This window comes from Macrobrachium rosenbergii, chromosome 41, assembly GCF_040412425.1.
Source record: "Macrobrachium rosenbergii isolate ZJJX-2024 chromosome 41, ASM4041242v1, whole genome shotgun sequence".
NCBI classification, from domain to species: Eukaryota; Metazoa; Arthropoda; class Malacostraca; order Decapoda; family Palaemonidae; genus Macrobrachium; species Macrobrachium rosenbergii.
The window spans coordinates 91,952,988-91,975,487 of NC_089781.1; the positions used below are offsets into that span (position 1 = coordinate 91,952,988).

General features: G+C 36.4%; 1 protein-coding gene across 1 annotated transcript in view; it reads left to right on the forward strand.

Moving 5' to 3' along the window:
• LOC136827244 (transient receptor potential cation channel subfamily M member 2-like) overlaps nucleotides 1-15,625 on the forward strand; it is a 40,932-nt gene extending 25,307 nt beyond the window's left edge. The window contains exons 16-26 of the mRNA XM_067085017.1: nucleotides 1,845-2,366; nucleotides 3,858-4,036; nucleotides 4,867-5,014; nucleotides 5,513-5,617; nucleotides 6,429-6,551; nucleotides 7,345-7,546; nucleotides 9,358-9,565; nucleotides 10,869-11,059; nucleotides 12,882-13,011; nucleotides 14,203-14,257; nucleotides 15,216-15,625. Coding sequence (XP_066941118.1) covers nucleotides 1,845-2,366; nucleotides 3,858-4,036; nucleotides 4,867-5,014; nucleotides 5,513-5,617; nucleotides 6,429-6,551; nucleotides 7,345-7,546; nucleotides 9,358-9,565; nucleotides 10,869-11,059; nucleotides 12,882-13,011; nucleotides 14,203-14,257; nucleotides 15,216-15,512 — 2,160 coding nt within the window. The 3' untranslated portion in view covers nucleotides 15,513-15,625. The remainder of the gene's footprint in view (nucleotides 1-1,844; nucleotides 2,367-3,857; nucleotides 4,037-4,866; nucleotides 5,015-5,512; nucleotides 5,618-6,428; nucleotides 6,552-7,344; nucleotides 7,547-9,357; nucleotides 9,566-10,868; nucleotides 11,060-12,881; nucleotides 13,012-14,202; nucleotides 14,258-15,215) is intronic.
• Nucleotides 15,626-22,500: the final 6,875 nt, after the last annotated feature.

A 22,500-nucleotide genomic window follows, 5' to 3' on the forward strand; every position in this document is an offset into this window, starting at 1 on the left:
ATATTGTCTGTTGACGAATCACTAGGAGAATATTACGTTTTATGACTTTTAAAGGTTTTTTAAAGACATAGTTTGACGTATTACCTTAATAATACTGCGTTTCATGTGACGAGGCACCTTAAGAATATAATTTTTATGACTTTCAAGTAATATTGTTTATTGACTTCTCACCTGAAGAATATTACATCTATGACTTTGGAAGGTTTTTTAATGACGTAGTTTGACGTATCACCTGAAGAATATTACGTTTTAGGACGTATTACCTTGAAAATATTACGTTTTATGATTGTTAATGGTTTATCAAAAAACGTGGTTTGACTTCTCACCTTAAAAATGTTACGATTATGACTTTTCAGTGATATTGCTTATTGACCAGAATATAATATTTATGACTTTTAAAGAGTTTTTAAAGACGTAATTTGACGTATCACTTGAAGAATATTACGTTTTATGATTTTTGCAATTAGTTTGATGCACCATCTTAAAAAAATACGTTTAAGACATTTAAGTGACATATTGTTTATTGACTTATCACCAGAAGAATATTGCGTTTTATGACTTTAAAAGGTTTTTAATGTTCTTGGTAAGCTGCGGTTTAATGTCACGCTACGTAGTGATTTTTTAAGGTCATATATCCACATTTTGAATCTAACTGATTGACTGATTGATTTACGTAAAGTGATTGGCAAGATGTTTTATTAGTTCATATATCCTCGTCTTGAACTTGACTGATTCATTTTTATAAATTATGTAGCAGTGTTTTAGTGGTTAATATTTCGTCGTTTTGAACCTGACTGAATGACTGATTGATTTCGCTAAGTGTATAAGGGAGATGTTTTATTAGTTCATATATCACCGTTTTAAACTTGACTGACTGACTGACTGATTATGTAGAGCAGTAGGGAGAAATATTTTGAAACCCTATCTTTCACTTTTGACCTTCAACTCCTCAACTCTCTCTGCCTTCTACTTTCTCAGGATTTGAACCCTAGCCTTCCTCTGCTTTCCTTTTGTATTCCTCGACTCTCTCTCTCTCTCTCTCTCTCTCTCTCTCTCTCTCTCTCCTTCTTTTAAGGATCCCTACCTGAACTCCTGCTGTTTCTCAGGATTTGCTTAGCCTTTCTCTGCTTTCCTTTTATATTCCTCGACTCTCTCTCTCTCTCTCTCTCTCTCTCTCTCTCTCTCTCTCTCTCTCTCTCTCTCTCTCTCTCTCTCTCTCTACCTTCTTCTTATAAGGATCCCTGCCTGGAACCCCGACTTCTGTGTTCCTGAACTCTCTCTCTACCTTCAACTTTCTCAGGATCCCTACCTGGAACCCCGAACTCTCCCCACTTTCTCCTTTTCCAGGATCCCTACCTGGAACCCCGAACTCTCCCCACTTTCTCCTTTTCCAGGATCCCTACCTGGAACCCCGAACTGTCTCCACTTTCTCCTTTTCCAGGATCCCTACCTGGGACTCTTGCTGTTTCTCAGGATTTGAAGCTTAGCCTTTCTCAACTTTCCTTTTGTATTCCTCAACTCTCTCTCTCTCTCTCTCTCTCTCTCTCTCTCTCTCTCTCTCTCTCTCTCTCTCTCTCTCTACCTTCTTCTTATAAGGATCCCTGCCTGGAACCCCGACTTCTGTATTCCTGAACTCTCTCTCTCTACTTTCAACTTTCTAAGGATCCTTACCTGGAACCCTGAACTGTCTCCACTTTCTCCTTTTCCAGGATCCCTAACTGGAACTCTTGCTGTTTCTCAGGATTTGAAGCTTAGCCTTTCTCAACTTTCCTTTTGTATTCCCTCTCTCTCTCTCTCTCTCTCTCTCTCTCTCTCTCTCTCTCTCTCTCTCTCTCTCTCTCTCTCTCTCTCTCTTTCTTCTCCTTTCTCAGGATCCTTACCTGGAACCCCGAACTCGTTCCACTTTCTCCTTTCTCTGGATCCCTACCTGGAGCCCGGAACTCTCTCCACTTTCTCCTTTCTCAGGATCCCTACCTGGAGCCCGGAACTCTCTCCACTTTCTCCTTTCTCAGGATCCCTACCTGGAACCCGGAACTCTCTCCACTTTCTCCTTTTCCAGGATCCCTACCTGGAACCCCAAACTCTCTCCACTTTCTCCTTTTCCAGGATCCCTACCTGGAACCCCGAACTCTCTCCACTTTCTCCTTTTCCAGGATCCCTACCTGGAACTCCTGCTGTTTGCGGTGCTGAGCAGGAGAGGCGAACTGGCTCTGTATTTGTGGAACAAATGCAAGAATCCTTTGAGCGCGGCCATTGTCGCTACGTGTCTCTACCAGTCCTTGGCGGATTCGCTGCGCGTCGAGGAGACAAACCTCCGGAAGGCGTACTTGAGCATGAAGGACGCCTTCGAGAAGCAGGCCGTCGAGGTAACGTCCTGCGGAGTGGTAAAACTTGCAATTTATTTATTTAGGGGAATTTTAACTGGGTGAATTGTGTGGTAGTGGATTTTAGTGGGATATATTGCTTGTTCAAGCATGAACGGGAGGCATCTAAATTAGTTATTAGTTAATAAATGTGATCGGTAGTCTCTCTCTCTCTCTCTCTCTCTCTCTCTCTCTCTCTCTCTCTCTCTCTCTCTCAACGAGAAATGGCGTTGTATTACTTGAATCAGTTACAACCTTATGTTTGTCTATTTCCCTCCCATATATCAAGGTGTTGTTCTTTGAGAAATAGGTGACTAATAGAAATGTCTTATACAAAATTACCTATTTATTGATAATAACTATTTTTAAGAATATCTTTTTATTATTGATTCTGTCAGCATTTTCATTAATGTTTTCAATAATATTTTCCACGAGAAGGAACACGAACCCTACATTTAATGGTTGTCAGAGAGAGAAATTACTTAGAATCATAAGAAATCCAATTCGTAATCATTCATTGATACTGACGTTTTATGAAAAATATTAATTCACTTATATTCACTAGTTGATGATATTATTACTTTAATAAATATTTTTATGGTGCCAGCACGAATTCTACTTACGAGGTAGTCAGACTATTGATAGAAATTATATTAATATATTATCATATATATTAATATTAATATAATATTAATTATATTAATAACACGAAACCTACACTTTTAAGGGGCCAAGTCAAACAGATCAGTTGATGTTTTTATTAAGAATATTAATTCATTAGTAGTTATTTGTAATACTGGTAGTATTTTTGAGTAATATTTTCCACGACGACATCACAAAATTCTACACTTTTTGGGGGGCCCAGTTCAGACAGATCAGTTGAACGAAAACACCCAGAAATCCTATTAATATTGATATTTTTATTAAGAATATTAATATATTAATAGTTATTGGTAATATTTTAGTAATATTTTCAAAGATAACAACAGGAAATCCCACAGTTTTAGGAGGGCCAAGCCAAACAGATCAGTCGAGCAAAAACCCACCCAGAAATCTCATTAGTAAATAGATATTGACAATGATGTTCTTGTTAAGGTTATCAATTTTTTTGACAACCATTCACCAACGATATTACAGGTAATATTGGTAATATTTCCCACGATAACAACAAAATCCCACAGCTTTGTGGGGGCCGAGTCAAACAGATCAGTCGAACAAAGACACCCAGAAATCTCATTAGTAATTACAGTATATATATTGAGATTGATATTTTTATTAAGATTATAAATTTTTGGACAGCCATTAATCAACGATATTATTGGTAATATTTCCCACGACAACAACACGAAATCCCACACTTTTAGAGTGTGGCCAATTCAGACAGACCAGTCGAACAAAAACAGCCCCAAATCTCATTAGTATTGCACCCGTCCAGCCCAAACCCGATAACGCCCTCGCACGCCCACCTCAAGTGCTTTCTTTCCATCTCTCCAGTTGCTGGACGTCTGCTTCGAGGAGGACCGCACCAAATCCTTACAGCTGGTGGAACAAGTGTGTCCCAGATGGGGCAATTTGCACCTGATGGACCTGGCCCTCATAGCCCGCGATATGCGGCTGATTTCGTCGGTCTGCTGTCAGGAGAGCGTCACAGAGAGATGGAAGAAGATCAAGTGGTGAGAGGATGGAGATATTGTTTTCGTTCGTCTCTCTCTCTCTCTCTCTCTCTCTCTCTCTCTCTCTCTCTCTCTCTTCTCTCTCTCTCTCTTTGTTTTTCTTTGGTGTTCCAAAACATTAATTTTCGAATAACTTTCAGACGGGCGAAAATAAAACGATTATCTCTCTCTCTCTCTCTCTCTCTCTCTCTCTCTCTCTCTCTCTCTCTCTCTCTCTTTATTTTTCTTTGGTGTTCCAAAACATTAATTTTTGATTAGCTTTCTGACGGGAGAAAATAATACGATTATCTCTCTCTCTCTCTCTCTCTCTCTTTGGTTTTCCAAAACATTAATTTTTAAATAACTCTGGCGAGTGAAAACTCTCTCTCTCTCTCTCTTTTGGTTGGGTTTGTTTGTGGTCACTCTATTTTTTGTTTGTCAAGAAAAAACGTTAGGTTTTGGATAACCTTAAGAGGGAGAAAAATACACAGTAGGATTGTATTAGTCTCTCTCTCTCTCTCTCTCTCTCTCTCTCAAGAAGCATGTAATGTTTTCTGTCATATATTGATAATGTGACAATACGTCTTCTTCCGGCAGTTTAGTGTAATTCATGACCATTTCTCAGTTATTATACACACACACACACACACAAATTCTGTATGTATACATGCTTGCATATATATATATATATATATATATATATATATATATATATATATATACTTTATATATATACAGTATATATATGTATACAATTACAGATATATATATATATATATATATATATATATATATATATATATATATATATATATATATATATATATAAAATGCTCATTTTATTTTTGAAGGAAATTTCAAGTGCGCCAGCTGTTCCGGGTCCTTGTGATGCTCCTACACTTCTACCTTGTTCTGGTACACTTAGTGTACAGTCCTTCTATGCTAGAGCTACTCTTGTGTGCGCTGGTGCTCTCCGATGCTATAGAGAAGGCGTTTGAGGTATGTCATGTTATGTTTGATAGACACACATACACTTACATACACACACACACACACATATATATATATATACATATATATATATATATATATATATATATATATATATATATATATATATATATATATATATATATATATATATATATATATATATATATACACACACAAACACACACAGTATATATTCATATAATATATATATATATATATATATATATATATATATATATATATTATATATATATTGATGTTTGTTTACCTATGTGTTTGTCTATGTTTGTTTATTTGTTTGTATGTGTCAACGTCATTTTCAAAGTAAAATAGGCATCAGGAAACTACTCTTCGAAAAACAGAACAAATACAAAACCAACCTAAAAAAATAAAATTTTTTTGCTAAGTTCTCTTCAGGAAAGAATATTACAAATGTTAATACCGTGTTTTTATTTTATCTTATTTTATTGCATTTATTTATTTATTTTATATATTTATTGACAGGCAATATTTAGCAAGACTCTCAAGCTGTGGTTTTCAGCCTGGACTTTCTTCGACTTATTCAGCCAAGTGGTCTTCGTCGCTGGGTTTGCGTTCAGGCTTAGACCGGTGAGGACTTAAGGCTTTTTCAGCTTACTGATTCATTGACCATATTCACTGGCGTCATAACATGGGCATCAGGTTTGAGGGCTGTATGTTTCGGTAATAGATTTAACAGTCGTTGAGGCCTGTTATTTTAACTGAGGTTTGCCATGACGTATTAACTGATAATTTTTTTAGAAATTTGAACCAGTGTAGTTATACCAAGACTTATAATTGTGCCACAGTGATTTTTTTTGTCATATACTTGCCATTATTTATCATAATGAGTTAGTATCCAAACAAACAAGCTAAAATTGTCATTATATATCAGAGCAAATTTACATGAAATAGAAAGCATATATATATGTATACATGTATACTGTATATATATATAGATATATATATATATATATATATATATATATATATATATATATATATATATATATATATATATATATATATATATATATATATATATATATATATATATATATATATATATATATATATTAAGCTTAATCCCTTGCGCAATTGTAATGTGCATTCATACAAAGGCTAAGAAAACCTTACTTAAACAGGATGATATCTAATGGAGAGTTTATTCACAAAAGTTACAAACTTGCAAGGACAAACTGTCCCCATCTTCCGGTAGCCGGATGACTACCGGACGATGGGGACAGTCAGTCCTTGAAAGCTTGTAACTTTTGTGGATAAACTCTCTGTTAGAAACCATCTTGTTTAAATGAGGTCCAGTTAGTCAACCATCCTGTTTAAATTAGGCCCTGTTACATTTAAATACTACAGAATCTCTATTCATCTGGTTCTCACTCTTCAGGAAACCTTTTATATTGGGAAAATCCTATATTCCTGTTGCTCGATGCTCTTCAGTTTCCGACTGTTCAGAGTCTACTACATCAGCAGCAGGCTCGGTCCTCTGATTCTCATCTTTATCTTCATGGTATGCAGTCAAAGCTAGAGGATTTATTTCTCTGTGTTTTCGTCAGTCCAATAGAGATTTTATGTGAGCCTAATGGCCGCTTTTGGAATAGTTTTCTAATCAATTTTTACCACAGTATCTGCTGTCATTTTATGCAGTCAGAATCAGATAATATATTTCTCTGTGTTTTCATTAGTTCAGTGGAGATTGTGTGCTGATGTAATGGCTGTTTTAGGAAGAGTTTTCTTCTCTAGTTTAGCCATTATAAAAAAATTATATTGCTTGATAACAATTTTGAAAGTAATGTTTATGGGCTGTCTCAAAAACATGTAACACTCTTGATAGTTTTCAGTATTTTCTATGACTGATTAATATTATTTACTTTTAACTCTTAAGACTTAAAACCTCTGTAATACTATATCTACTTTAATGAACCCACCACTTTCGTAAACATACCAATACGCTCCTCTTTCACTTCCAGATACCCAAGCCCCGTAGGGGGTTAGCGCCGTCAGTGCACCTCACTTGGTACACTGTAGGCATTATTTAAGGTTCTTTGCAGCATCCCCTCGGCCCCTAGCTGCAACTTCTTTCATTCCTTTTACTGCACCTCCGTTCATAGTATCTTTCTTCCATCTGACCTTCCACCCTCTCTAACAATTGTTTCATAGTGCAGTTGCGAGGTTTTCCTCCCGTTACATCTTTAAAACCTTCTTACTGTCAATTTCCCTTTCAGAGCTGAATGACCTCGAAGGTCCCAGCGCTTGGCCTTTGGCCTAAAAACTACATTTAATTCCACTATCCTATATTCCAGATACCTAAGCTCCTCGAATTCCTAGCGTTCCTGCTGGTCCTGCTCCTAGGATACGGAATCACGTCGAAGGCGCTGATGTACCACCCCTGCAACACCAGGAAGTCCTTCCAGAACTTCGACAGCGTTACGGAGTTCCTCGAGGACATCATCTTCAACCCTTACTGGGTGATATTCGGCGAACTCATGCTGGACGAGTTGCAGAGTGCGTATTATTATTATTATTATTATTATTATTATTATTATTATTATTATTATTATTGGGTTAAAATCTCAATTACCAGGGCACAAGTAATGTTCTTTAAGGTCTGCAATAATATATCTGATGGTAACAGTTGTAAAACTTTATAAAAGTATATAAATGCTTTCGAACCCTTCCCTGGGTTCATCTTCAGTTCAAATCTGAGGATGAACCCAGGGAAGGGTTCGAAAGCTTTTATATAGTTTTATAAAGTTTTACAACAGTTACCATCAGATATATTATTGTGGACCTTAAAGAACATTATTATTATTATTATTATTATTATTATTATTATTATTATTATTATTATTATTATTATTATTATTATTATTATTATTATTGGAGAAACAAATCCATAGTTATGTATATGCACATATATTTAAAGATAAATCTGGTCAGATTTAAGAGGGAAATCGAACAGTTTCCCGAAAGCTTTGTGTACAGATTTATCTTTGAATATATATGTACATATACATAACTGTGGATTTGTTTCTCCATTTTAAGACTCATGCTACTATGAGCATTTTTTAATTTATTATTATTATTATTATTATTATTATTATTATTATTATTATTATTATTATTATTATTATTATTATTATTATTATTATTATTATTATTATTATATTAAGCAGAATGAGTTTATATTGCAGTTTTTAAATCTCTCGAATGAGTTTCTTTGTAGAAGCAGGTAAATTGTATAACATCTGTCCAAAGTTCATTTATATCTTGACGTTGCGGCAGTACTCTGTACCGAAATGTCTAGGAATAAATGAACTCTGGACAGCTGTTATACAATTTACGTGCTTCTACAAAGAATGCATTCGAGAGATTGAAAAACTGCAATATAAACTCAACGGTATCCAGACGGCCATTGTGTTTAATGAAGTGTGTTTGAAAGAGGGTCTTCCGAGACATTATTATTATTATTATTATTATTATTATTATTATTATTATTATTATTATTATTATTATTATTCCTGAGCCGTAGGATGCTGTAAATTTGTCTTTCGAGCTCAAATGTCCTTAACTTCAAAATGAATTAAATATGCCTTTTCTTTTCATCTTAATCCTTAGTCGATGTCGCTGTTTTACGAGATACGTAAAAAATGTATTAAATATGCTTCTTTTCGGCTCAATTCCTAGTCGGGATCGCTGTTTTCAATAAGCCATTCTCTTAGTCGTTTCTATCTTGTATCCTTTTGTATTTTCCTTCGTCTGTCATGTTCATTGACGGTACAAAAACTTACATCAGAATATTCTAACACGCACGTTCCCACGCTTCCAAGGCCACTCTAAAATATACTGATATAACAACATCCTAATTAGTTTGTTATTTCTCTTTTAATGAGCAAGATCTCTTCAATCTGTATTTCCCAGTACCTCCTCTTACTTGTTCCTAATGAATACTATAATATTCTTTGGAAGCTTGAATTTCAAGTCAGTGGCCCTGTGGGCTTGTTCCATATTATTATTATTATTTTGGTAGATGTAACTTATTCAGATGGAACAACCACATCAAAGGGGCCATTGACTTGAAATTCAAGCTTCCAGAGAATGTTGGTTTCAACTTCCCACCGCAGACCCCACACTGCTGCAGTAACTGATCATGCTACAGGGCCCAGTGAATTTTTCATCGCCCCGGGGAGGCGCGAACTCGCGACATCCGAGCGGCATGTCACGACACTAGCGACCATCCCAGCGGACCAGCTGGTTCATCTTCTGAGTTCACCTTCTGAATAATAATGATAAAAGGACGTATCCACACTTTCCAGGTCACTCGTACAATGTCTGCCAAAAGCTGACCTGGGACTGGTCATGGGCCACTTCCTGTGAGACGTGCGACCCAAGAGACGCCGCCGTCCTGAACTGCAAGTGCGTGAGTTCGACCCAGGCCGAGCGCATAGCCACCAAGCTCATGCTGGCCGTTTACCTGGTCGTCGGGAACGTTCTTCTGCTGAACCTCATCATCGCTATTTTCACGTGAGTCGGGTGGAGTGCTGGTCTAGATGCGTGTGCGGTAGGTTATTTACACGTACACACACATACACACACACACACACACACGATAGAAGTAATCAACAACAATCACGTGTGGATCAGAAATAAATTTCTGACGCACATCGAGATCGAGCCCGAGCCCCTCAGTTGAAAGACAAGGGCGCTGCCAACTGAACCACACTTCTTTTATGACCTTGCCTTTTAATTGGAAGACCTGGGTTCGGTCCCGATGTGAGTGAAATTTACACACAAAATAGATATGTATATATATTTGTACATATATGAATTTTTTGTTGCTTATACATGCGTGACTTCTTTATATTCATAAATATTGAGCCATGAATATCTTTTTGATATCGAATTCACTGTACTTTGGAGTAACTTAGGCAAAAGGGAATGATAATTGGTGAGTGATTTTGCACTGGGTGGGTGGGACTTTTGGTTACAAACAATATGTATTTGTGACTAGATTTTATATACATATACAGAATATACTGTGTATATATATATATATATATATATATATATATATATATATATATATATATATATATATACACACATTAGCCTATATACTGTATATATATGTAGAATCTACTGGTCACTTTTTACCAGATACATATGTAATTGTAATAATTACAATTACAATGGGACCTTGTTTTGATTAGGGGACCCGGGTTCGTTTCCCGCTACCAGACATCATAATTTCTTCATATTTCTTGCACTTGGATCTGAAGGCTTTGTAGTGACAAGTGTATCCAAAAAAGCGCGAAGAATTCGAAAAGTTAAGAGGGCATTGTGGCTATTACGATTATATTGTATGTGTATATATATATATATATATATATATATATATATATATATATATATATATATATATATATATATATATATATAAACAAAATCTATTTGATACTATGTATATATATATATATATATATATATATATATATATATATATAAACAGAATCTATTTGATATATATATATATATATATATATATATATATTTATATAATATATATATATATATATATATATATATATATATATATATATATATATATATATATATGTGTGTGTGTGTGTGTATGTATGTCTATATAAACCAAGATTTATTTGACACAACTAAAACTCATTACCCGAATTAAACTAAATCCCACGAAATCTATCAACTAATACTGTTACTAAAAAGAAAATATTAACCAATCCAGAGGCACACGAAGTCTGTCCCAAACTCACACGCATAATTTTCCATAATTCCAAACCGCCGCCTCGTTTTCCAGTAACGTCTTCCAGTACGTCCTGGAAAAGAGCAGCGAGCACTGGAAGTTTGAGATGTATCGACTCATCCGCGAGTACGAGACTCGGCCGGGGATTCCGCCCCCCTGGAGTCTCTATTCCTACTTCAGGATCTTGAAGAAGAAGTTTATGCCGTGGGAAAAATCTTCAGTTAACCCAAGTCGGGACGATGAAGGTAAGTTGATAGAGTAAGTGCTGTTAGTGCACCTCATGCGGTGCACTGTAGGCATTACTTAATAACGTTTTTTTAACGCCTCTATGGCCTCTAGCTGCAGCCCCTTTCATTCATTTTTACTTGAACTCCTTTCATATTCTCTTTCTTCCATCTTACTTTCCACCCTCTCCTAACGTTTGTTTGTTTGTTTTCTTCCCGTTACACCTTTCAGACCTTTTAACTCTCAGTTTCCTTTTCAGCGCTGAATGACCTCATAGGTCTCAGTTCTTGGCCTTTGGCCTGTATTTTATATTCCATCCAATAACGGGGGTACGTAGTTAAATTGATGAGATGTCGAGAAATTATTTTGATGAGGAATATTCTGAACTAATTATATTCATACGGCCTTTTTTTTTTTTTTAATAGAAGTTTAAAGAAAATAATTATTGAGGTCTGATATTTCTGGGGAAGTTTCGAGAACAAAGTCACCAAGTTACGACTTATTTAGAAATTTTTTAGGAAAGAGAAAGTTACAAAACACTCATTTTTGTATTCCTTGAAAATTCTGCAAATGAAGAAGGTCACTTTTTTTTTTTTTTTTTTAAATTCAGCGAACGTAGAAAGTTCCAAAGTGCAGTTTTCCTTTGATAACTTTTGACTACAAAGAAAGTTAGTAAGGGCCAAGGCTTTTTGAATAATTTCGTGAAAAAGACTTACAAAGGAATAAGCTTTTCTTTACATTTTACTAACGAGAACTGAACAAGTAATTGGGCGAGTGGAGTATTCGTAAGGTCAGTGAAAAGAAGTCATTGCATATTCTGGAAACTCCCAAAGCGTCAGACATTCTCCAGATTGAAACAAATTTGAACAAGTACAGTGCAGAAACCTTAATTGAAGATTTAGAGATCGTATCTTTGTACTCAAAACTGAGGTATGATTTAACGCAGTTACACATAGGGGTAGTACCATCAGTGCACCTCGTGTTGTGGACTGTAGGCATTACTTAAGGTTCTTTGCAGCGTGCCTTCGGCCCCTAGCTGCAACCCCTTTCGTTCCTTTTACTGTCCCTCCTTTCCTATTCTCTTTCTTCCATCTTACTTTCCACCCTCTCTTAACAAGTGATTCATAGTGCAACTGCTTTGAGGTTTTCCTCCTGTTGCATCTTTCAAACCTCTTACTGTCAGTTTCAGTTTCAGCGCTGGATGACCTCTTAGGTCCCAGTGCTTAGCCTTTGGCCTAAATTCTATATTCAATTCAAATTCTATACACAGACCTAGCTCTTAGTTTCCATGTTAAAAAAAGTTAACGCTCTGAGCCAAGTGCTCTTCATAGAATAGAATACGCATTTGTGAAAGAATATTGATTGATTAACTGAGAATTATCTGGCGTCACTACTCCCACGAGAAAAAAGGATAAGCCAACATAATAGAAAATATTACAGTATTGCTAAAAATAGAATATAATAAAAGATAAGTCACAAAACAAAAGAATGTATAGAGAGATGCACATTAATGGGGAAATTAAATAAAGAATACAATATCTCTTCTGTAATATTATCAGCGGGTAAAAAGCTTTGTACAACACTGCTAGAAATGTTATTAAAAATGAAAACAAATTGATAAAAGTAGACACATACATAAATTAGCAGCGACGTAAGGCAGGCGATTAAATTTGATTTTGCAAATTCCTCAGCAGATACGAAGTATAGTAAAAATTTGCTAAAAATAAAAATAAAATAAATGAAAATAAACAAGTTCGCAGACAAGGAAATATAAGTAGAGGTATACACTAATAAAGAAATAAGTCCTAGGATGCAATCCTTGCTCTCCAACTCCCCCAACAGACGAGGAACGGGACGAGGAGAGGAGCCGGGCCTCCCTGAGGATTTTCGTCCAGAACAACGCCCAGGTGGAACCACCGAAGCCGCAGCCGTCTCCCGAAATCGTCGAGGTGTTCGAACGGCTGACTCGATTGTAAGTCGTTTAGTTTTTTTTTTTTTTTTTTTTTGGCGTTCTTTTTTTTTTATCTTTCTTACGTTTTCGAACGAATTCAAAATTCTTTTATGAGTTCTAAATTTTGCTGTGTTTGTTTTTTCGAACGCTGGTCGTTTAGTTTTTTTTTTTTACCTGGTGTTCTGTTTTTTTTATCTTTTTCTCACGTATTCGAACGCATTAAAAAATCTTTTACGAGTTCTGAATTTTGCTGTCTTTGTTTTCGAACGTTAATCGTATAGAGCTTTTTTTTTTTTTTTTTTACCTGCGTTCGGTTTTTTTAATTCTTCTTACGTGTTCGAACGCTTTCAGACTTCTTTTACCAGTTCTGAATTCTGCTGTATATTTGCGTTTTCGAAAGCAGATTGAATTTAGAGTTATTGTTTAAGTCCTGCTTGTGTTTTCGAACGTAGTCGAACCCCTTGTTGAGTTTTTAATGATTTTTTTGCATTTAATACACGGGTATTCTTTTGCTCCTTCAGTAATTGCATTTAAAATTATTTGAGTCTCGTGAAAGAGCATAAATATATTCTCAGCTTGTTGAAGAACACAAACGCATTCTTTTACAGCCTCAGAATTAATATTTTATCTTGAAACATTTATGTTATACATATACGAGTATATGTAGATACTGTATGTATATGTATATGTACTGTATATGTAGATACTGTATATGTATATGTGTATATGTACTGTATATATATACTGTGTATGTATTTATGTATATATATATATATATATATGTATATATATATATATATATATATATATATATATATATATATATATATATATATATATAATATAAATTTTATATGTAATACTGAAGGATTAACTCATAAGTAACTCATCTGGTTAACGGCTAGGCGAATAATTTTGAAAGACTGAATGAAATTACTTATTCGTGATTATACAGTAAATGAATTATCATCATGAGTTAACTATAAAAGTCTATTTTCATCTGAAATGCAAATTAGCAATTCATTTTACTTAATTACACCCACATATTCTAGTTGAATGTTGAATGTTCTGGCAAATTACGCAGCTTACGAATCAAGAAACTAATTATTCAAGAGATTACAGCCGTTCTCATTAGCATGGCCATAACTAATTTATCTTTAGTTTCTAATAATAATAATTTTTGTTTTTCACTTTGCGACGCCATTTCAACAGAGAGGAGAACATATCAAACACTCTGAACAATATGGAGAGAGCTTTTGTTCAGCAGGTACGTGTAAATTACAGATTCACATACATGACTTAGTTTAGACTATATTGCAGGAAAGGAAATTATAGTCGACGCATTTTAAGAATCTAACTGGGCCACACCCCTTTCCCCTGGCTGCGGAGATAATGCAGGACATTATCGTACCGCACTCTCGGACGATATCAGTTGCTGCTTGGCTATGTCACTGACAACATCGAAAGGTTGTTCATTCAATAACTAAAGGAGGCTCTATAGGACCTGTAAATTGGTACTTACATATTTGCACAACTGTTCTGTCAACATTCATTTGAAAGTTTCCTCTTCACAATAACACAAATAGTAATTCTCTCTCTCTCTCTCTCTCTCTCTCTCTCTCTCTCTCTCTCTCTCTCTCTCTCATCACAGGGAGGAGTAGTAGAACCAAGAGGGACGCAACCCCAACCCTCTACCCATCCGGATATGGGTAGAGGGGTCCGGCTCACGATAAGGTAAGTTCTGCCAGGCATATGAATAATATCTGTAAGAAGGGAGGGGGATAGGCAGGGGTGGCAGGGTGGGGTAGGGAGGATGTGGGCGTGGCCGAGTGATATTCTTAAAATGCGTCGACCATAGTTGAATTACAGGGAAGAAGATTAATTAGATTACAGGAAGGAAAATTATTTATATTACAGGAAGGAAGCAGTCAGTTCTGTATAAAGCCGTAAGAACAGGTTCACTGGTTAGCTAATTTCCAAGCATGCAATTGTGATAGGAAAGGGTTAGATAGTCAGGAAGTATTGTTGTTTTAGTCTAGACTGGCCATATGTCAGCACAGGCTCTTGCTCTCATGCAGGCTGTAAGATAGTAAGCCTCGCAGCTGAAAGCCATGTTAATAATTTAGTTTTGAGTGGAAAGATATGTCACCGAAAATGATAAACAGTAATCATCTTCGCATTGAAGGTGGAGTTTTTTTCAAAACGAATCCCGTTTTCTATGACAGGCTCCCGTGGAACGCAAGGAACCAGAAGTAACTCTCTCGGTGCCCTTTGAGAAAACCTACGAGAAACTCCTGAACCTTCCGGAGAAGATTAACCTCCTGGAGGAACACCTACGTTCGTCCCAAACCAGGCTGGAAATAGCTCAAGCCCAGCACCGTCAGGATATCAGAAACCTCCAGGAATTAGTGAAGAAATTGGTCCCCTCTTCCCCGTCAGGAAAACAGGCTTATCGACATTATAGGCCTAAGGCTCTTGTTTATCTTCTCATCCAGGAAGAAGAATTAGTTGTTTACCTCTAAGAGGATTATTTATTTGTGGTTTATGTGATATTGTGTGGGCGTCTGCTAATGACTTTTAGCGCACTTTGTTGTCCTCTGTTGTGTAGAGACAAATATAGGCGTCACAAACGCATTTTGATCGTTAGTGAATAACCAAGGTAAGTTACTGTGATGCGAACAAGCTTTTAGTCAGTGAACTAAAGATGCACTATGTGTAAAATTTATTTTTATATTTTGAATTTGCTCAATTTTCTTATGTATTTACCTCAGTTTTGATGCTGGAATCTGCTATAGATTTTTTTTAACACTGAAAGCTTCATGTTGGGTCTAGGCTAGGCGGGCCCCAATAGATACTTGTTACTGTATAAGTGAACTCGGTCAAATCACCTTCACACCTTCACTAGATGGATGCCTTTTGAGTCCCTTCAAACATTCATTTGTTTTCTTAGATTCTTCATCGTCTTAGACGTCATAATTTAACTTTATCGTCTGCAAATAGACAGTTTCATTCATATGCTCGTCATGGCATTAGTACCATGCTCGGTAGATCGTTCACTTTTATTTCTTGAGTACCATTCAAAATAAACAAACAGTTGGTTCGATTTAAAATCTGTTCGTGTAGGCTGAATGCAATTCAGACAACGCATATGATAAGGGTTCAGTAGCAAAATCCAAGGCTAGGAAAGGCTATGGTCGGTTAGGTAAGTTAGGTTAGGCTAGGCGTGTTGGGGAAGGTTATTCGGTAGGTGTGTAGGCTACTACCTATGTCCCCATCAAATGCAGCATCTCCAACTACTTTTTCGGCTTGAAAGGCAATATCTCTGAAGTTTTTTAATCAGTTTTAATGGAATTTTCAGGAAGACCGTTGCCTAAAGAAGAAATTAACACAGTTTGAGCACATTCGAATTTGATTAAATATAATCGATCTACCAAAATACCCGGGCACTGATTTCTTTGCACTGCAGGAGAAGGTAAGAAGTTGCACTTGGTTGAAGTACTGTAACTAGAAGTGAATTGCAAAAGTTCTTAGCGATATTACGGCCAAAAAATCTATAAATCGGAGTGATTATGACGTTAGGCGCGATACCATTGCATCTAGGTTTGCTAATATTTCGTCCTAAAAGGTATGTTTGGCATTTGATAATCATCGAAGGCTTTACCTACTAAACAAACATTTTCTAATGATTATTCATAAGTTCCAACAGATACAAAGCAGTAGTAGCGATAATAATGATAGTATAGTACTAGTCGTAGTACTAGTAGTAGTAATGGTAGTATACTAGTAGTAGTACGTGGTGGTGGTGGTGGTAGTATCAGGTGTCTTTAGAGATCCAAATAATACTGGCAATTTCCTCAGACATTTTCCGTTTTTATCAAGAATGAGATTTATCGGTTATATTTTATTTACATGAATGAATTATGCCTAGTGCTACGTTTTGTCTGAGGTGACAAACAGAGAGGCCATATTTTCGATAACATTGAATTTACATTTTTATTGAATCAGTGTTGCACATCCCATCGAGTAAAGTGAGAGAGAGAGAGAGAGAGAGAGAGAGAGCTTTCAGAATATGACCGAAAACTAAGTTGTTTTGATTGGCTTTGTATGACGAGAGAGAGAGAGAAAGGGCTTTCAGAACATGATCGTAAGCGAGAGAGAGAGAGAGACCTTTCAGGACATGATCGTAAGCGAGAGAGAAAGAGAGAGAGAGAGAGAGAGAGAGAGAGAGAGAGAGAGAGAGAGAGAGAGAGAGCTTATAGGACATAATCGTAAGCTAAGTGATTTTGGCTGGCTTTGCATGACGAGAGAGAGAGAGACTCGTAGATCAATTGTATGAAAAAACTTAAAGTTTATTTATATACAAAACGTGATTTGAGTTTCAACAGTAACATTTATTCAGCGTAAAATCTCTTCCACTCGACAGAGCATAAACATAATATGTGAGTACATTCGTGTGTATGGCGTAATATCTCATTATCCATAAACCCACGGTTTAAATTCATAGCTTATTCTGTTAAGCAAATATTGCTGGTATAATATGAATAGCATTCAGATGTATACAAAAGGTTTCTCTTAATGAATCCTGTATATTTGAATGTGCTGTGAAGAATACGATTTTTTAATGCGATAAGAAATTCAAAATATGAAATTCCATAATTTTTATGAGCTAATGAATTTTTTATTTAAATTTTCTACGGGATCTTTTTTACATTTAAATGAACTATGAAATTCATTATATTTGTGTTTGCTATGAATATTCTTACGATAATGGGCAAAAAAATCCCTAATTTTGAATTAACCGTAAAATCTCTTATGTAAATGATGATAGGTGTGATTATGAAGTGAAACTTGTCGATCAAGAGAGAATTAATCTGTTTTGTGATTGATTATAAATTGAGTTATTGCGGATAAAGTGAGGATATTATATATATATATATATATATATATATATATATATATATATATATTATATATATATATATATATTGGTGCGAGTTAAGATAAAGAACATTTGTATCGATGATATTAATGCGATTTTTATTACATTACATATATATATATATATATATATATATATATATATATATATATATATATATTTATATATTTATTTTTACTGTAAATATTTATTTAGACATGGATATTTTTTGGGTCAAAATGAAGAGTAAGTTCTAGACATTTTTTTTCTTTTTTTTTTTTTTTTTTTTCAAATCTAGGATTCAGATTCATTTCCTCAGAGCTTCTCGAAATTGCACAGCAATTTTTTCTAGCTTAGAAAACTCTCCAACATTCTCCTCGCGTACAAAATCGTTCAGACACGCCCCTTGGCTGTCCACCCCTCCCCCTTCCTTCCCTCCCACCTCGTCTCCCCACACCCCTTCCCTAACAACTTCCGATTCCCAAAATCAACGGGAATTCGAATCAAAGGTGTTTGTAGACCCAATTTCGGTGCCTGTGAATTCAGGAAAGGTGTTTGGTCTAAAAAAGGTCGAGTACTTTAGAATGTGGCCAACCCCCACCCCCACCCCACCTTCCTGTCTTTCCAGCTGATCAGAACAGATTGTCCTTCCAGCTGGGTTCTGGAAGCTCGGATGGAACTGCGCTTGTTCAGCTAAAAACGTTTCTTTCATCGACTGAATCAAAAGTGATTTAACGAAAAAAAAATTTGAATTATTTTGGTATTTTTTCATTTTTTCACAACTTTCTACAAACAGCAACGTCAGACTTAAATATGAAATTTTTATGGACTTCTTTAATATTTTCATAAATTTTCAACATCAAATTCTGACGATGGTTAACCTTAGGTATTGCATAATGGAAAAAGGAGATTTTTTTCAATACAATTATCCTCGAACTTACAACGAAAACATATTTTTTATGCTTGTTTATGTTACAGTTTATTCCAGATAGCCAGCACTAGAATAAGCTATAATTTTTTATATACGTATGTGAAATCTTTTTGTCTATTTTCATCTTTAAAGATTGTCAACAATTAACCTTAGCTGTTGCGACGTCAAGTGAACTGCACAATCAGTTAATAAGTTCTTCCAAAGATACAAAACATGGAATATTCAGATTTACCAAAAGAAGCATTTCCAGACCCTAAACACACACACACACAAAAACAATTTCCCACAGACTCGCATAATCTTTTTGCCCATCTTCCGCGATAATTCGTCGACAATCCCTACGTCAGCGGGAACTGCTCAGTCAGTCAGTCAGTCAGTCAATCAATCAGGCCTTCGAGAGATGCCAGATAGGGAAAAAAGGCCCAACGCCCCCTACTCAAGGATTCAGGGGGCGTTTCAGAAGCCATTCCGCTATCGAAGACCCCGACGCAATATGAAGGATAAATCATCTGTACTGACAGATCCTACATTTCAAGCTTCCAGGCCGTTCCTCTGGGGTATCCCAGGGAATTATAGATTGCGTAACAGATCGCTGCTGCCGCGCGTGCTTGCGCGCCCTTTATGGAATTGAGGTGAGGATGTCGAATTGGAATAAAGAAGAAAGATTGAGGCTGTTGAGATGGATATGTTTGCGTAACGCAGCTGGTACAAAAGAATTGAAAGGGCGAGAAATAGAGAGAGAGTGGGAGTGGCGAAAAGGTTACCGCACATGGAAGGGTTGATCTGAGTGCTTGCAGATGGTTTGGTCATGTGGAGAAAAAACGGAAGATGATAGTTTGATGGAAAAATATGTGGATTTCGGAAGTGTTAGAAGTGGAGGGGAGAGGAAGAGCTAGGAAATGCTAGATAGATGTCGTGAAAGAGATATTGGAAAGCAAGTTCCTTAACATCTAGGGAGATCTAGAGTGCGCAAGATAGAGGTGAATGTCATTGTGCTTAGGGGAGCAGGCGTGCTGCTGATGAGCCCTGTGTGACGTCGTATGAAACAGCTAATTTATGGTAGTTTTGTGCACAGAGGCTTCATCAAAGATTCAAATGTTGAATGTAAATGATGAAAATACCTCTGAATTTAAATAAACAGCTTAACGTTGACGAAACTATTTTTATACAAATATAAATGTTTGTGCCGTATGTTTACGTGGGCATTAAAACAGTTGCACAGAGAGAGAGAGAGAGAGAGAGAGAGAGAGAGAGAGAGAGAGAGAGAGAGAGAGCAGCTTTATATATTCACTGATGAACATATAAGCTCGACTATTCTTCGTAAAAGTGATATACCTTCAAAACTATTCCCCCTGAGAGAGAGAGAGAGAGAGAGAGAGAGAGAGAGAGAGAGAGAGAGAGAGAGAGAGAGAGAGAGAGAGAGAGAGCAGCTTTATATATTCACTGATGAACATATAAGCTCGACTATTCTTCGTAAAAGTGATATACCTTCAAAACTATTCCCTGAGAGAGAGAGAGAGAGAGAGAGAGAGAGAGAGAGAGAGAGAGAGAGAGAGAGAGAGAGAGAGAGAGAGAGAGAGCAGCTTTATATATTCACTGATGAACATATAAGCTCGACTATTCTTCGTAAAAGTGATATACCTTCAAAACTATTCCCCTGAGAGAGAGAGAGAGAGAGAGAGAGAGAGAGAGAGAGAGAGAGAGAGAGAGAGAGAGAGAGAGAGAGAGAGAGAGAGAGAGAGAGAGAGAGAGAGCAGCTTTATATATTCACTGATGAACATATAAGCTCGACTATTCTTCGTAAAAGTGATATACCTTCAAAACTATTCCCCTGAGAGAGAGAGAGAGAGAGAGAGAGAGAGAGAGAGAGAGAGAGAGAGAGAGAGAGAGAGAGAGAGAGAGCAGCTTTATATATTCACTGATGAACATATAAGCTGACTATTCTTCGTAAAAGTGATATACCTTCAAAACTATTCCCCTGAGAGAGAGAGAGAGAGAGAGAGAGAGAGAGAGAGAGAGAGAGAGAGAGAGAGAGAGAGAGAGCAGCTTTATATATTCACTGATGAACATATAAGCTCGACTATTCTTCGTAAAAGTGATATACCTTCAAAACTATTCCCTGAGAGAGAGAGAGAGAGAGAGAGAGAGAGAGAGAGAGAGAGAGAGAGAGAGAGAGAGAGAGAGAGAGAGAGAGAGAGAGCAGCTTTATATATTCACTGATGAACATATAAGCTGACTATTCTTGTAAAAGTGATATACCTTCAAAACTATTCCCCTGAGAGAGAGAGAGAGAGAGAGAGAGAGAGAGAGAGAGAGAGAGAGAGAGAGAGAGAGAGAGAGAGAGAGCAGCTTTATATATTCACTGATGAACATATAAGCTGACTATTCTTCGTAAAAGTGATATACCTTCAAAACTATTCTGAGAGAGAGAGAGAGAGAGAGAGAGAGAGAGAGAGAGAGAGAGAGAGAGAGAGAGAGAGAGAGAGAGAGAGCAGCTTTATATATTCACTGATGAACATATAAGCTCGACTATTCTTCGTAAAAGTGATATACCTTCAAAACTATCCCCTGAGAGAGAGAGAGAGAGAGAGAGAGAGAGAGAGAGAGAGAGAGAGAGAGAGAGAGAGAGAGAGAGAGAGAGAGAGAGAGAGAGAGAGAGCAGCTTTATATATTCACTGATGAACATATAAGCTCGACTATTCTTCGTAAAAGTGATATACCTTCAAAACTATTCCCTGAGAGAGAGAGAGAGAGAGAGAGAGAGAGAGAGAGAGAGAGAGAGAGAGAGAGAGAGAGAGAGAGAGAGAGAGAGCAGCTTTATATATTCACTGATGAACATATAAGCTCGACTATTCTTCGTAAAAGTGATATACCTTCAAAACTATTCCCTGAGAGAGAGAGAGAGAGAGAGAGAGAGAGAGAGAGAGAGAGAGAGAGAGAGAGCAGCTTTATATATTCACTGATGAACATATAAGCTCTGACTATTCTTCGTAAAAGTGATATACCTTCAAAACTATTCCCTAGAGAGAGAGAGAGAGAGAGAGAGAGAGAGAGAGAGAGAGAGAGAGAGAGAGAGAGAGAGAGAGAGAGCAGCTTTATATATTCACTGATGAACATATAAGCTCGACTATTCTTCGTAAAAGTGATATACCTTCAAAACTATTCTGAGAGAGAGAGAGAGAGAGAGAGAGAGAGAGAGAGAGAGAGAGAGAGAGAGAGAGAGAGAGAGCAGCTTTATATATTCACTGATGAACTCGACTATTCTTCGTAAAAGTGATATACCTTCAAAACTATTCCCTGAGAGAGAGAGAGAGAGAGAGAGAGAGAGAGAGAGAGAGAGAGAGAGAGAGAGAGAGAGAGAGAGAGCAGCTTTATATATTCACTGATGAACATATAAGCCTGACTATTCTTCGTAAAAGTGATATACCTTCAAAACTATTCTGAGAGAGAGAGAGAGAGAGAGAGAGAGAGAGAGAGAGAGAGAGAGAGAGAGAGAGAGCAGCTTTATATATTCACTGATGAACATATAAGCTCGACTATTCTTTCGTAAAAGTGATATACCTTCAAAACTATTCCCCTGAGAGAGAGAGAGAGAGAGAGAGAGAGAGAGAGAGAGAGAGAGAGAGAGAGAGAGAGAGAGAGAGAGCAGCTTTATATATTC